The sequence below is a fragment of the Muscardinus avellanarius genome (genome assembly GCF_963383645.1).
Source record: "Muscardinus avellanarius genome assembly, chromosome: 10".
Lineage (NCBI taxonomy): Eukaryota > Metazoa > Chordata > Mammalia > Rodentia > Gliridae > Muscardinus > Muscardinus avellanarius.
The window spans coordinates 62,481,656-62,497,557 of record NC_137796.1 but is presented as its reverse complement, the minus strand read 5'-3'; the positions used below and the strand labels follow the sequence as shown (position 1 = coordinate 62,497,557).

The window sequence follows — 15,902 nt, the reverse complement described above, 5'->3', positions numbered from 1 at the left end:
CGCATTTTTCTGTGGCCTGACAAAGTGGGCCAGTAGCTCCCGCGGTGATTTTGCGGTTTCTGGGACACGGCCACGCTGGGTCAGCGGCAAAGTGGGGCGCAGGGGGAGGGTGGGGGGCTGCAAGCAGGGCCAAGGGCAGGGAAGGAGATGGTGTTGGAGGCATGGTAGGCATGGGGGTGTGTGCATGTGCAGGAGGCGGCGGCAAGGAGAGCTGGGCAAGTCCAAGGGTGTACCGACCCAGCCTCCTGTCTGCCTGTCCAGGGCAGCGGGGAGAGGCTGCCCTGGACCATTTGCCCACTGAGTGGGCTCCTAGTCTGATGGCTGCCTGTGGTCCTGTAGCCGCCTGTGATGCTGCCGTCCCCCGTCGCCCCGTGGCCCCACAATGACCCACAGCCCCGTGACAAGCGAGGAAGAAGAGCGCCACAGTGCCAGCGAGTGTCCCGAGGGGGGCTCAGAGTCCGACAGCTCCCCAGACGGGCCAGGGAGAGGCCCCCGGGGGACCCGGGGCCAAGGCAGCGGGGCGCCTGGTAGCCTGGCCTCCTCCCGAGGCCTCCAGGGTCGATCCATGTCTGTCCCCGACGACGCCCACTTCAGCATGATGGTGTTCAGGATTGGCATCCCGGACCTGCACCAGACAGTGAGTTGGCGCCCACTCAGCAGTGGTGGAGATGGGGACAGAACCCGACAGGGCCTGCGGGGGCCGCTGGAGCTGGGTGTGCTCCCAAGAACCCCTCCTCAGGCCCCACGTCCAGACCCCATCTCCTCCTACATCTCCAGAATCAGTCTTATCCCGACTCTCCTCTTTTCCGACCCACCGGCGGATCCCTGACCCAGCCTTGTCCCCGCTGTCCCCTCGTTCCCCAGAAATGCCTGCGCTTCAACCCCGATGCCACCATCTGGACCGCCAAGCAGCAGGTGTTGTGTGCCCTCAGCGAGAGCCTGCAGGACGTGCTCAACTACGGCCTGTTCCAGCCCGCCACATCAGGCCGCGATGCCAACTTCCTGGAGGAGGAGAGGCTGCTGCGGGAGTACCCCCAGTCCTTCGAGAAGGGGGTGCCCTACCTGGAGGTGAGGCCTGCAGCCTCTTCTCCCTCACTGTCAACAGAAGGCAGGTCCCCAGCCCCACTTTCGTCCCAGCTGACATCTTGGGGAAACCCAGGAGCATGGTTCTGGATCTAAGAATCACAGTTGAGATCACCATCTGTCCTGCCTCTGACCAGCCAAGTGGCTTTGGGCAAGTCCCTGCCCCACCCCAAGCTTTTCAATTGGAGAAGGTCTCGCAATTACAGTGGGCATTCTAGAACATTCCCTGTAGGGTCCAGACACTTGCTCCTTCAAGGCAGGCATTGCAGGATGGGGATACCTCAATGACCCAGCACTCTCAGAAAAGCCCGCCTACCTAGCCAGACTTGGCGGTGGATGCCTCTAATTCCAGTACTTGGGAGGCTGAGACAGGAGGATCACACATTGGAGGTCAGCCTCAGCAACTTAGCAAGACCCTGTTTCACAATAAAAATAAAAAAACCCACAAAAATAAAGCCAGGTGTGATGGCACACTCCTGTCATCATTATTAGGGAGGCCAGCCTTAGGAATTTAGCAACACTCTCAGCAACCTAGTGAGACTCTGTTTCAAAAAGAAAAAAAATAAAATAGAGCTGGGGGTGTAGCTCAGAGGTAGAATGCCTCTGGGTTCGGTCCCTACTACTAAAGAATAAAATAAAGAGCTGGGCGTGGTGGCACACGCTTATAATCCCAGCATTCGGGAGGCTGAGACAGGAGGATCGCAGTTCGAGGACAGCCTCAGCTACTTAGTGAGGCCCTTTGCAACTCAGCGAGACCCTGTTTCAAAATAAAAAATACAAAATAGGGCTGGGGGTGTAGCTTGGAAGTAGAATGCTCCTGGGTTACATCTCCAGTACCGCAAAATAAATAAATAAATAAATAAATAAATAAATAAAATAAAGTAAAATAAAGTAAAATTAGGGCTGGGGGTATAGCTCAGAGGTAGAATGTCGAATGTTTCTGGTTCAATCCTTAGTAACACACACACACACACACACACACACACACACACCCCTTCACCTTCTGCCCACTCAGCCAAGGCTTCAGGACTATTTCCATATCAACCTTGAGGCATTAGAAGGGGGTCGCCGGGCGTGGTGGCGCACGCTTGTAATCCCCGCGCTTGGGAGGCAGAGACAGGAGGATCGCGCAGGTTCGAAGCCAGCCGCGCGCGCTGGCTTAGGAGACCCTGTTTCCAAATAAAAATGTAAAAATAGGTCTGGGAGTGTAGCTCGGAGATAGAAGGGCTTCCAGGAACCCCAGTACCACCAAAAAAAAAAAAAAAAAAAAAAGAAGGGGGTCAGATCCTACCACCCCAGACCCTGATTCCAAGTCTCTGTGTCTCTCCCTGCACCCCACCCTCGGCCTCAGTTCCGATACAAGACCCGAGTTTACAAACAGACCAACCTGGATGAGAAGCAGCTGGCCAAGTTGCACACGAAGGTAAGAGAAGCCTGCTGGCCCTAAGTTCCTCTGGCCCTGCTGCCGACCAGAGCCCTTCCTGTCTGCTTCCTCACACACCTCTTCCCTCCCGCCCTCCACGCTGCCAGGCCCCGCATTGCTCTGCTGTTCCCCGCTTGCTCTATCATAATTGGGGGGAATTCTCCCTTATCCCCATCAAAACCCTTTCATGAAGCCGGGCGTGGTGACACATGCTTGTAATCCCAGCATCTGGGAGGCTGAAACAAGAGGATCGCGGTTCGAGGACAGCCTCAGCTACTTAGTGGGGCCCTCTGCAACTCAGTGAGACCCTGTTTCAAAATAAAGAATAAATAATAGGGCTGGGGGTGTAGCTCGGAGGTAGAATGCCCATAGGTTCCATCCCCAGTGCTGAAAAAAAAAAAAAAAAAAAACCTTTCAGGAGCTAGAGCACACCTGTAATCCCAGGACTTGGGAGGCAGAGACGGGAGGATTGCAGGTTCAAGACCAGCCTCAGCAATTTAGTGAGACCCTCAGAAACTCAACAAAATCCCCAATAGCTTAGGGAGACCCTGTTTCAGAATGAAAAGTAACGTAGGACTAGGGATGTCGCTCAGAGGTAGAAACGCTTGGGTTCAATCCCCAGCACCAGAGAAATAGAAAACAAAACAAAGCCGGGCATGGTGTGGTGCACACTTGTAATCCCAGCATTTAGGAGGCTGAGACAGGAGGATTGTGGTTCATGGGCAGCCTCAGCTCTTTGGTGAGGCCTTTTGCAACCCAGTGAGACCCTGTTTCAAAAGAAAGAATAAAAAAAATGGGGCTGGGGGTGTAGCTCGGAGGTAGAATGCCCCTGGGTTCCATCCCCAGTGTGGCAAAAAACAAAATAAAACAAAAAAACCAAACAAGCCTGGCCTGGTGGCTCACGCTTGTAATCCCCGCGCTTGGGAGGCGGAGACAGGAGGATCGCGCAGGTTCAAAGCCAGCCTCAGCTACTTAGTGAGGCTCTCGGGCAACTTAGTGAGACCCTGTTTCCAAATAAAATATAAAATGGGTCTGGGAGTATAGCCCAGAAGTAGAAAGCCTCTGGGTTCCACCCTCAGTACCACCAAAAAAATTAAAAAATAAATAAATAAATAAGCCTCGCTGGGCGTGGTGGCGCACGCTTGTAATCCCCACGCTTGGGACGGAGACAGGAGGATCGCGCAGGTTCGAAGCCAGCCTTGCTGGCTTAAGAGACCCTGGTTCCAAATAAAAACCTAAAAAATAGGTCTGGGAGTGTAGCTTGGAGGTAGAAGGTTTCCACCCCCAGTACCACCACCACACACACACACACACACACACACACACACACACACACACAAAAAAAAAAAAAAAAAAAAAAAAAAAAAAAAACAAGAAATCCTATTTCCCTCTCTGGCCCCTCATCCTTTCCAGACTGATTTTATTTCCACCTGGCGCCTTTAACTCCCCTTCTTTTAGCTTGAGACCCCCGGTGTCCACTCAGGGTCTCTTTCCAACCCCTCTTTGGCCTAGGACTCTGACATCCAGTGTCCTGCCCCGGTACCCCTTAGTAGACATCTTGCAGTTCCCCAGTTAAATAGCCTCAATCTCTACCAAATCAGGAACCAGCACCACCATACTTGTTCTTCTGAGACCTTTCACCTCACTCCTGGGACCATGTCTCTCCTGCGTCTCCCATGGTCACCTAAGAGCTAGGAACAAGTCAGGAGACTGCTGTAGCCAGAGAGAGGGAGGGGTGTTAAAAAAAAAAAAAAAACCCTTCTTCTTTCTTTCCCACCCCTTTCCCCAACCACACCACATACTCAACTCCTTCCCAGACTTACTGTTTCATCCGTCCCGAGCTGGGCCGTCCACTCTGGGAGCCACTGGCCACATGGGGTTTCTGGGCATCTGCAGCATAGAACTGAATCATGCTGGGGGCGTGAAGTCAACAGAGGATTGCAAAGGCTTGGTACCAAAAAAAAAAATAAAGTAAAATATCTTAATAATTTTTATATGCATTGCTTGTCAACACAGTAACATTGTGGCTATATTAGTTTAAGGACATGTAGCATCAAAATGAATTTCAATATAAAGGTCGGTGTCGAACCCCGGCGCTGGGGAGGCTGAGACGGGAGGATCGCTGAGACACAGTGAGGACCTCAGCAACTTAGCGAGATCTTGTTTCAAAAGGAAAATAATAACAAAGGGCTGGGGGTGTAGCTCAGAGGTAAAATGCCCTGGGTTCCGTCTTCAGTACCAAAAGAAAAGGAGGAGCACGAAGAAGAGGGGGGAAGAAGAAGAGGAGAAGAAAAAGAATAATCATATCGATATCATTGGCAGTTCCCCCTTTCTTTTTCTCTCCAGGAGGCTACTAAAAACTTTTCAGTGCCAGGCGCGGCCAGCGGTGTGTGTCCACTGGGCAGCGCTGCCCGAGCGGGACCTTGGCCTTTCCCTCCCGATCCCTGACCAGCCTGTCTTCTCTCTCTCTGTCCATGGCTCAGACGGGGTTGAAGAAGTTCCTGGAGTATGTGCAGCTCGGGACATCTGACAAGGTGGCGCGCCTGCTGGACAAGGGGCTGGACCCCAATTACCATGACTCGGATTCAGGAGGTAGGGAGGGGCGCACCTTTTGGAGGACACCCCAGGGGTCAGGACTGACTGGGAAGCAGGGGCAGGAATGCCATCTGCACCCAGATCCGATACTTGGGAGGGTGAAACGGGAGGATCGCAGGTTCGAGCCCAGCCTTGGCAACTTGGTGAGCCTCTCAGCAACCTAGCCAGACCCTGTTTCAAAATAAACAATGGAAAGTGCTGGGGATGTCATTCAGAAGTAGAATGACTCTGCCGGGCGTGGTGGCGCACGCTCGTAATCCCCGCGCTTGGGAGGCAGAGACAGGAGGATCGCGCGGGTTCGAAGCCAGCCGCGTGCGCTGGCTTAGGAGACCCTGTTTCCAAATAAAAATGTAAAAATAGGTCTGGGAGTGTAGCCCGGGGGTAGAAGGGCTTCCAGGAACCCCAGTACCACCAAAAAAAAAAAAAAAAAAAAAAGTAGTAGAATGACTCTGGGTTCAAGCCCCAGTACTACCAAAAAAAAAAAAAAAAAATCTTACCAGTGTCAATCTGAACAACTTGTCCGTCTCCCAAGAGGAGGCCACAGGACCACAGATTGTGGGTTGTTGAGCTGGGGAGCAGAGGAGGTGGCATGGGAAGGGCTGGAGTGGAGGCAAAGGGCCTGCATGTGACCAGCCTTTCTTGCCCCTCAGAGACCCCCTTGACCCTGGCGGCCCAGACTGAAGGCTCGGTAGAGGTGATTCGAACCCTGTGCCTGGGCGGGGCCCACATTGACTTCCGGGCCCGAGATGGCATGACAGCTCTACACAAGGCCGCTTGTGCCCGGCACTGCCCGGCTCTCACGGTGGGTGAGGCTGCCGTGACCCCCACCCTCACCCCAGCACCCTGACCCAGGCCCCTTTCTTTTCCCTTCAACATTGGTTCTTTCATTTCTGTGAAAAATAGCCCCTCACCGGAGGATCACAGGTTTAAGGCCAGCCTCAGCAACTTAGGCCCTCAGTTTCAAAAAAAAAAAAAAAAAAAAAAGAATAAAAATAAAAAGGGCTGGGTATATAACTTGGAGGTAGAACAGTCTTGGGTTCAGTTACACACACACACACACACACACACACACACACACACACACACCATGTTGTGGCCCCAATTCAAAGTCCCTTTCAAGAGACTGACAAATACGCAGTCTCTATTGTCATTCTTCCAAATGAATTAGAGACTCCTTCCACGGGGGGGGGGGGGCGCGGACAGATGTACCCACCTGGGCAACAGCTGGTCGTATCTCAGCCCAGACAGATCACACCGCTCTCCCCAGCACAGCCTCCTCCTGCAGCTAGCCAGCCTCGCTCCGCACAGCTCGGTGCCCACCCAGCTTCTGTCTCCCCAAGGTGTGAGCTCTCTGCTGAGCCCCCGAGAAGCAACCTCCATATACACCCCGAATTCACCCTTCTGCCCGGCGCATCCTCCCCCAAATGCGTCCCCCTTCCCCGCGCATGCAAACACAGCCCCTTTCTCACACCGACGAAAATGCACTTTTCCAAACGGACAAACCCGTATGCCCACGAAATCCATAACACAGAGCCAGTTCGCACAGTCTTGCTTTAAAATAGTCTCTCTCTCTCCCTGTCCCTGCCAGAGCACCCGATCCCGCTTCATGCACAGGTCAGGACTGGCTGTCCACCCGAGATGGCCACTGATGAACACACCAGTTTACAGAGGCTCTCGTGGAACAGACACACCTTTTGGTCTTCCATGAACCCTTTTAATGCAGCCAGACATCAGCCTCAGCGATCTGCCCTGTAGCCAGGCACAGGGGTGCGCGCCTGTAATCTCAGTCCTTGCGAGACTGAGTCAGGAGGATTGCAGGTTCGAGGCCAGCCTCGACAACTTATCTAGACCCTCTTTCAAAATAAATAGGGCTGGGGTTATAGTTCAGAGCTAGAACAACCTTGAGTTCAATCTCTAGTACCCACAAATCTACCTTTTGCTTCTGGAATCAACAGATCCCCTTCCTGTATTCCCAAACCCACACCCAGTGCACACGTACGCCCGGCCTCCAGACCTTCACTCTCCAATCCGTTAGCCACTGACCATGTGGGGTTGTTTAAGTTTTAATTAATTAAGTGAAGTCAAATTATATTCACAGTGGGCTGTGCCTGTGATCTCAGTACTTGGGAGGCTGACACAGGAGGATTGCAGGTTTGAGACGAGTCTCAGCAATTTAGACTCTCTGCAACTTAGTGAGACCCTGTTTCAAAATAAAACAGGGCTGAAGGTGTAGCTCAGAGGTAGAATGCCCCTGGGTCGGATCCCCAATACAAAAAAATGAAAAAAAAAATTATAAGTTTGTCGGGCTCACTGGCCACGTTCAGTATGCCAAAGCCCCCATGAGCATCGCCACAGCCCCCCTGCTGGGTGGTGCTCCTGCCGGCCATCACATGGAAATTAGCAACACTTTCTTCTATTCGTGTTCAATGCTCCCTACCTCTGCATCTCCTGAGCCCCCACCCCCAACAAACCCGGCTCCATCTCAATACCTACCTCATCTGGAGCTTGACACATCTTCGGAGTTCTGGTCCTAATAACATCTCCCACTCAGCCATAGCCACCCCCCATATCGGGACTCCCATTATTTCATTTATCCCCCATCTTGCAGAGGAGGGGGCGTGGCAGCCACTGACACCCTTTGATGGCTCATCCAGGGTACCCATGGGCGGGCAGGTGAGGAGAGGGAGCCATGTCCTCTGGAGACATCTCTCCTGTGCCCTACCTGCTTCCAAGGGATGGGGAGTAGTTAGGGCAGGGGAAGGGCTGGCCCACTGTCTGGAAGGGCATCATGGCAGAGCCAAGACAATGGCATGGATCACCCGGGACTCCCCTCCCACCAGCACTTCAGAAAGAGCTGTTTCTAAGGCGACCGTCATCCATCCTTTCTTCCTGGGCCCTCTCTTCCTCCCTAGGCACTCCTGGACCTCGGGGGCTCCCCCAACTACAAGGACCGCCGGGGGCTGACCCCTCTGTTCCACACGGCTATGGTGGGGGGAGACCCCCGCTGCTGCGAGCTGCTGCTTTACAACAGGGCCCAGCTGGGCATCGCTGATGAGAACGGCTGGCAGGAAATCCATCAGGTGCTCCGGAGTGGCCGGGGCGTGTCCTGTGTGTGTGTGTGTGGGGGGGGCTCCAAAATGGATCCTTCCCAAGGGTGGGAGTGAGAGTATTGTCCCCAGGGGGGACGAGGTAGGCATGCAGATGCCAGGAGCCTAAGGGGCTACAAGCTGGGGGACAGGACAGCTTGGCCAATGGGATGGTTGGGGCCAGCTTGGACACCCAGGACTGGACGTTCAGACTCAGGAAGGTGACAGCCTAGGCTCCTGAGCAGGAATGGGGGCACAGAGGAGAAGAGGAGGTGGGTGTGGGGTTCCTGGCCCCAAGGAAGAGAGGCCTGGGAGGTTTCGGGCCGTATGTGATCCAGCCCTTGCTCCCTGTCCTCCCCAGGCCTGCCAGCGGGGCCACTCTCAGCACTTGGAACATCTGCTCTTCTATGGGGCTGAGCCGGGAGCCCAGAATGCCTCGGGGAACACGGCCCTGCACATCTGTGCCCTCTACAACAAGGTCTGCCCCAGCAGGGCCCACCGGCCCTTGGCACCCAACCTCCCCACAGCCACCTCCCCAGTGCTGAGCTCAGGCTCTGTGGACTCTAGCCTCCAAGCCGCTGTGCCCACCATGCCTTCAGTTTCCTCTCTTTGTCCTTCCATCATCCCTTCACCATCTGTCCGTCACCTGCCTATCCATCCTTCCATCCATCCATCTTTCCATCTTTCCATCCATCCATCCATCCATTCAACAAATATTGACTGAATGGGCTCCCAGTGTCAAGCCTGGGGCTGAATGCTGGGGTAAAGTGTTGAGCTGGTGGCCTAGCAGGGGACAGATGACATCCCCTGCTGTTACAATTCAGAGTGTAGTCATGGGGAATCCAAGTTCTCAAAGGAGCCCACATCCCGGCTTGGCCTTGGGCGGAGGCAGCTTCCTGGAAGGAGGATGTACCATAGGTGTGAGCAGGAGCTGGCCGAGCAGAGGAGAGATGCGGGCGTCCCGGCAGAGGGGACAGCCCGTGCAAGACCAGAGGGTAGAGGGCGGGGACTCCTGCAGGAAGTGAAGGGGTCCCAGTGGGTCTCCAGGCAGGCAGCCAGCAATGTAGTGGGGATCTGTGGGGGCGGGGGCGTCTGTAGCTCCCAAAGGGGACCAGACTGTGTTGTACATTGAGCAATTCAAGTCTGGGTAGACAGTGCCCATCTCAGGAGTTCCCAGGTCAGGTGAGCGGTGGAGAGCAGGCAGGCAGGCGAGGGGCTGCTCTCATCATGAGCTGGAGGGGCACGGGGCGGCTGTATGACAGCTCCCCGTCCCACCGGGAACCCAGAGATCCCAGGCAAGTGGACCCTCTCAGAGGCTTCACCTTCCTCTCGTTACTCCGTGCTCCCTGCCCTTGAAGGACAGCTGCAGAGACTCAGGGAGCTGCACCAGGCTGCGGGTCTGTCAGCCCCCTTCCTCCAGGAAGTCTTCCAAAACAGCCCAGCTCCTTCTGCTTCATGAGAACTTGCAGTGCTGGGGACTTGGCAGGCAGCCACGTGCCGCCTGGTGGCAGCCAGCAGTATGCTCAGCGCCCAAGGAGGACTCCGTGTTGTTGAATCGAAGCAACACTGATTCCCCTCCCTGACTGCCTGTTCTCTCCTGTCCTCCATCTCAGTGGAGAAGGAGGAAGCCCGGGCGGGCCCCCACCCCTTAGGGGCAGCCCCTTCCTCTCTCCGAAGCCCCATCCTTCTCCCTGAAATAGGAATAATGTCAGCTGATTGAAAGGGATGAGTGATCATGTATATTAAGTATTCATCCCTCGAAGACAGCCATAATAATAATAATCGTCATTATTATTATCATTACCAGTGTCAGTCAGGGATTCAGGCAAGAGACATACCACGCATTTGAGCAAGGAAAATTTAGTACAAAAAGTTATTCAGTGGGCACAATTACTCTTGGATTGGACATTTCTATTTTTAGTACTGGGGATTGAACCCAGAGGCGTTCTACCTCCGAGCTACACCCCGCAGCCATATTTAATTTTTTATTTATTTTGAAACAGTCTAAATTGCTGAGGGCTTCACCGAGTTGCTGATCAAACCTATGATCCTCCTGTCTTCAGCCTCCCGAGTCCTGGGATTATAAGCGTGTGCCACCATGTCCAACTCATTCATAGGTGTGTGTGTGTGTGTGTGTGTGTGTGTGTGTGTGTGTGTTACTGGAGATGGAACCCAAGGGCTTCCTACCGCTGAGCTACACCCCAAGCCCTACTTTACTTTATTTTTATTTTAAAACAGGGTCTCACTAAGTTGCTGAGGGCCTTGCTAAGTTGCCAAGGCTGGTCTCAAACCTACGATCCTCTCGTCTCAGCCTCCCAAGTACTGGGGCTAGAGGTGTGCGCCCCCTGACTGGTTCTCGCAGTTGCTCTTATTGGGTCAGATGAGCGTGTCATCTCCCTCTCTTGGGCTTCCTCTAGCTCTTCTGTGAAATGGGTCAGTAATGAATACCCACCATGCAGAAGGTCCCCGTGGGTTAACACTATTATCGTTGGCATGATGTCAAACAAACAGATGCTTAATGACCATGAGCTCACTTTTTGTTTCTTTCCCTTTGTCTCCTCTCCCAGGCTTTAAGCTTTCCAAGAGCTGGGGCTAGATCTCACCACTTTCCCTTGATTTCTGCTCCCCTGGCTTCTCGGTATCTATAGCTTCTGCTGGTGACGCTTAGGTCCACGTGTAGGCTGTGAGCACCTCCAGGGTGGGGACCGAGTTTGATGAATCATTCTGTCCTAAGCTCCCAGCACGTAGTGGGCTTAGCCGGCTCTTTGGCGGGGGGCATCAAATAAATGAACAAATGAATGAAGAAATGAACAGGGCTCCCCCAGGGCTGTGCAGTATTCGGTATGCTCAACAGCTGTCTGTTTTGACAGTTCAAAGGACTCGGTGAATGAATGAATGAATGAATGAATGGCTTGAACAAATGAATGTTGACTGACAGCTCCACATCCTTCATCCTCATCCTTTCCATGCACATTCCTTGAGTACCTACTGTGTGCCGGCGCCAGGTGCTGGGGATGGGAGATGAATCAGAGACTGGCGCCTGCCCTGGGGAGGGTGGGGGGGAGTTCGCAGTCTGGCGGAGAAGCAGACGTGTAAACAAATAATTGTGATCCCATGAGATAAGTGCTAGTTTGCAAGTAAATACAAGGTTCTCCGCGCGCCCAGGGGAGGAGCTACTAACTAGGACTTGGGCATCTTCTAAGCTTGGTCACGGGTAGGATGAAGAGCCCTTGAGCTGGTGAACAATGTTCTGGGTCCAGTGCCCCCGGGGTAGGGTCTGGGGTGTGAAAATATGCAAAAAATATATAGTCGGGAGACAGCATATGCATGCATCTACGGGTACCCATTCTCTCTCTCTCTCTCTCTCTCTCTCTCTCTCTCTCTCTCTCTCTCTCACGCACGCACACAACTACATCCAGAACACTACAAACTCTGACGTCCAGTGAGTGACCTTGGCAATTGGCTCTTCCTCCATTCATAGGAGAGAGAAGAGTGCTAGAATCAGACGGTCACGTTTAAACCCTGACTGCTCTACTCACTGGCTGTGTGGCCTTGGACAGGGGACTTGCCCTTTCTGAGCCTGTCCTGTAGAATCGGCTTCTGCCTGCATCCTTGCAGGGTTTGTTATGCCATAAGGGTGAGACTGGAGGTGCTTGGGAGTTAGCATCCGAGGAGCTGGAGTAGAGTTGAGCCTGGGGCCTGCCAGGTTGGGTTTGGCCAGGCTGAGACAATGCAGAGAAGATGCCTCTCACTGAGCGGCTGTTGATAGAACAGGCCCCAGCCGCGGTGGCCGCGGTGGCGCACGCTTGTAATCCCAGCATTTGAGAAGCTAAGACAGGAGGATTGCGGTTGGCGGACAGCCTCAACTACTTAGTGAGGCTCTTCGCAACTCAGTGAGACCCAGTTTCAAACTAAAGAATTATAAAAAAAAAAGTCTGGGAGGTATCACTCAGAGGTAGAAAAAAGAAAGAGAAAGAGAAAGAAAAAGAGAAAGAACAGGCCAGTGTGGCAGGCATTATTCTGGGTAGTGGGCACCACAGACAAAATCATGCCCCTTTGTAACTTAATATGTAAAGGATGGGCGGGGAGAGACCAAAGAGATAATAACACAGAAAATGGAATTTCAAGATGGGTGTGATGGCGCGTGCCTGTAATCTCAGTACTTGGGAAGCTGAGGCAAGAAAGTCACAAGTTCAAGGCCAGCCTCAGCAATTTAGTGAGACCCTCAGCAGTTTAGCAAGACCCTGTTTCAAAATAAAAAAAAAATAAAATAAGACTGAGGGTGTAGCTCAGAGGTAGGATGCCCTGAGTTCACCAGGTATAGTGGCACACACTTGTAATCCCAGTCACTGGGAAATGGAAACAAGAGGATTGTGGGTTCGCAGCCAGCCTCAACAATTTTAGTGAGGCCCTCTGCAACTTAGTGAGACTCTGTTTTAAAATAAAAAATAAAAATAGGACTTGGGAGAGCTCAGAGGTAAAATGCCCCTGGGTTGAGTCCCCAGTACAGAGAGAGAGAGAGAGAGAGAGACAGAGAGAGAGACAGAGAGAGAGACAGAGAGAGAGAGGGGAAAAGAAAAGAATGCCCTGGGTTCAATTCCCAGTATCACAAAAATAAAATAAATTAAAAATTAGAAAGAGGGTTGAGAGTGTAGGCCAGAGGTAGAATGCTCCTGAGTTCAATACCTAGCACCACAAAATAAATAAAATAAATACATACGTAAGTAAAATAAGAAGGAACAGGACAAGGGGCTTCTTTTAGGCAGAACAGTCAGAGAAGATCACTTTGAGGAGGTGGCATTGGAGCAAAAACCTGAATGAAGTGAGAAAGTGAGCCAAGGATAAAGAATTCCTAGCAGAGGGACCGACAGGTGCAAAGGCCCTGGGGTAGGAGGATGCCTGTGAGGCTTGGCAAAGGCAGGACAGAAATGTGGTAAATGAAAGTGGTGGGTGGGGGCAGGGCAGCAGCTCAGGTGAGGCCCCCAGGTGTGAGTGATGAGTGACATGTGGTGGGCACTGATACAGGTTGATGGCATCTCTGCCCCCACCGCCCAGTCCCAGCCCCCTGGCCGCCATGATGAGTGTCTTCCTTCTGGGTCTGACAGACTGTTTAAGATCAAAGGCTTTGAGCGGGGCTTGGTGGCCCATGCCGGCAATTCCAGTACTTGGGAGGTTGAGACAGGAGGATCAGAGGTGTGAGTGAGGTCAGCTCCATGGACTTAGCCAGACCCTAAGCAACTTAGAGAGATTCTGTTTAAAAAAAAAAAAATTGCTCAGAGGTAGAATGCTACTGGGTTCGATCCCCAGTACCGGGGCGGGGTGGGGAAAGACACCCTCAAAACAGGATCAAAGGCTTTGGAGTCCGACAGATCTGGGTTCCACTGGGAGTGCAGGTGACCACCCGCTAGGTGACCTTGAACGCCTTTGAGAGCCTGGGTTTCCTCAGGTGTAAGACGGGGACAGTGATCTGCATCCCATGGAATTGTGGGAAACTCAGCGAGCTTTCTTTCACTTCTAAGACGCTGAGCATCAGGCAGGGCGCATCGTAAGCCAAGCTTGCCGCCCCGTGCTCCTGCCCCCAGGGGACATTTAGTAGCGTCTGGAGACATTTTTAGTTGTCATGACCAGAGAGGGGACTAATACTGGCATCTAGTGGTAGAAGCCAGTGATACTGCTCAGAACCAGACGGTGCAAAATCGGCCCCCAGGACAGAATGTCATTGGTCCCAGATGTGGACCAGATGTGGCCGGTAGGGGCCACCAAGCCCCGCTCAAAGCCTCTGATCTTAAAACAGTCTGTCAGACCCAGAAGGAAGGCACTCATCATGGTGGCCAGGGGGCTGGGACTGGGCGCTGGGGGCAGAGACGCCATCAACCTGTATCAGTGTCCATCACATGGCACTCTACCCAGGTTGAGAACCCCTGTTCGGGTCAGCAGTGTCCAGTAGACTATAACATGGGCCCCATCTTCCAAACAGCCTTAAACATCCCAGTTGGCCACGTTTAAGATAAAGAATCAGGTGATAACTAATTTTAGCTGGTTTTTTTTTTTTTTTTGAAGAGAGTAATGGGGGTTGAACCCAGGGATATTCTACCTCCGATCTACATTCCAAGCCCTATCTTATTTTTTATTCTTTGAAACAGTCTCGTCTCACTAAAGTTGCTAAGGGTCTGGCTAAAATGTCAAGGCTGGCCTTGAACTATGATCGATCCTCCTGTCTCAGCCTCTGATACTAGAATTAGAGGTGTTCGACACTGTGCCCGGCCCAATAGCATATTTTATTTATCCCAACGTATATACAATATCATCACACTTTCACATGGGACTAATACATAAATTATTAGCAGTGTTTAATTTTTTTCTGCGTACTTAGTCGTGAAACTCTGTATGTATTTTACTTGTATGGTCTGTCCCCCCCCCTTTTATTTAGAAGTACTGGGGATGGAACCCACGGGGTATCTCCGAGCTCACCCCCAACCTATTTTTTATTCTTTATTTTGAAACAGTCTCACTGAGTTGCAAAGGGCCTCACTAAGTAGTAGCTGAGGCTGTCCACAAATCGCGCCCTCCTGTCTCGGCCTCCTGAATGCTGAGATTACAAGCATGCAGACCACACTCAGCCGGCCTGTCCCCCTTTGGACCAGCCACATTTAAAGTGCTCTTGAAAGCAGAGCATGGTGGAGCACACTTGTAATCTCAGTATGAGGCTGAGACAGGAGAATAACAGGTTCTTGGCTAGCCTCAGCAACCTAGTGAGGCCCTCTACAATTTAGTGGGAACTTGATTCAAAATAAAAAATAAAAGAGTCCCTTGGGTTCAATCTCTAGATCTCTAGTATGAGAGAGGGGGGGTGGGGTGGAGGAGAGACAGACAGACAAGCAGACAAGTCTGGGAGGCTGAGTCTTGGGAGGATCTGAGGTTCGCAGCCAGCCTCAGCTGCTTAGCAAGGCCCTTTGCAACTCAGTGAGACCCTGTTTCAAAATAAAGAATAACATCGGGCGTGGTGGTGCACGCTTGTAATCCCTGCATTTGGGAAGCTGAGACAGGAGGATCATGGTTCGAGGACAGCCTCAGCTACTTAGTGAGGCTCTTTGCAACTCAGTGAGAACCTGTTTCAAAATAAAGAATACAAAACAGTGCTGGGAGTGTAGCTCGGAGGTGGAATAACCCTAGGTTCCATCCCCAGTACTGCAAAAAAAAATTTTTTTTTTTTTTTTTTTTTTTTGGTGGTACTGGGGTTCCTGGAAACCCTTCTACCTCCGGGCTACACTCCCAGACCTATTTTATGCTTTTTTTTTTAATTTTTGGAAACAGGGTCTGTTAAGCCAGCGAGGCTGGTTTCGAACCAGCGTGATCCTCCTGTCTCTGCCTCCCAAGCGCGGGGATTACAAGAGTGCGCCACCAAGCCCGGCAAGAAAGAAAATTTTTTAAAAATCAGACTAGGGGTGGAGCTCAGAGGTAAAATGCCCCTGTATTCAATTCCTAGTACCACACACACACAAATAATAATAATAAATAAAGAGGGCTGGAGATATAGCTCAAAGGTACAATGCTCTGGGTTCAATCCCCAGAACCACACTCACAATAAATAAATAAATAGCCGTGGTGTGGTGGTGCACGCTTATAATCTCAACACTTGGAAGGCTGAGACACAAGGATCACACAGGTTCGAAGCCAGCCTCAGCTACTTAGTGAGACCCTGTTTCCAAATAAAA

The 15,902-nt window shown here is 52.1% G+C and overlaps 1 protein-coding gene across 2 annotated transcripts in view; it reads left to right on the top strand.

Annotated features, from left to right (window-relative positions):
• Nucleotides 1-382: 382 nt before the first annotated feature.
• The window catches only part of SHANK1 (SH3 and multiple ankyrin repeat domains 1), a gene marked incomplete at both ends in the record, with an annotated part of 57,520 nt that continues 42,000 nt past the window's right edge, over nt 383-15,902 (top strand). For both annotated transcript variants that reach the window (XM_080702533.1, XM_080702532.1), the window contains 7 exons: nt 383-637; nt 865-1,068; nt 2,435-2,506; nt 4,990-5,098; nt 5,752-5,903; nt 8,014-8,181; nt 8,549-8,665. In XM_080702533.1, coding sequence (XP_080558659.1) covers nt 383-637; nt 865-1,068; nt 2,435-2,506; nt 4,990-5,098; nt 5,752-5,903; nt 8,014-8,181; nt 8,549-8,665 — 1,077 coding nt within the window. The remainder of the gene's footprint in view (nt 638-864; nt 1,069-2,434; nt 2,507-4,989; nt 5,099-5,751; nt 5,904-8,013; nt 8,182-8,548; nt 8,666-15,902) is intronic.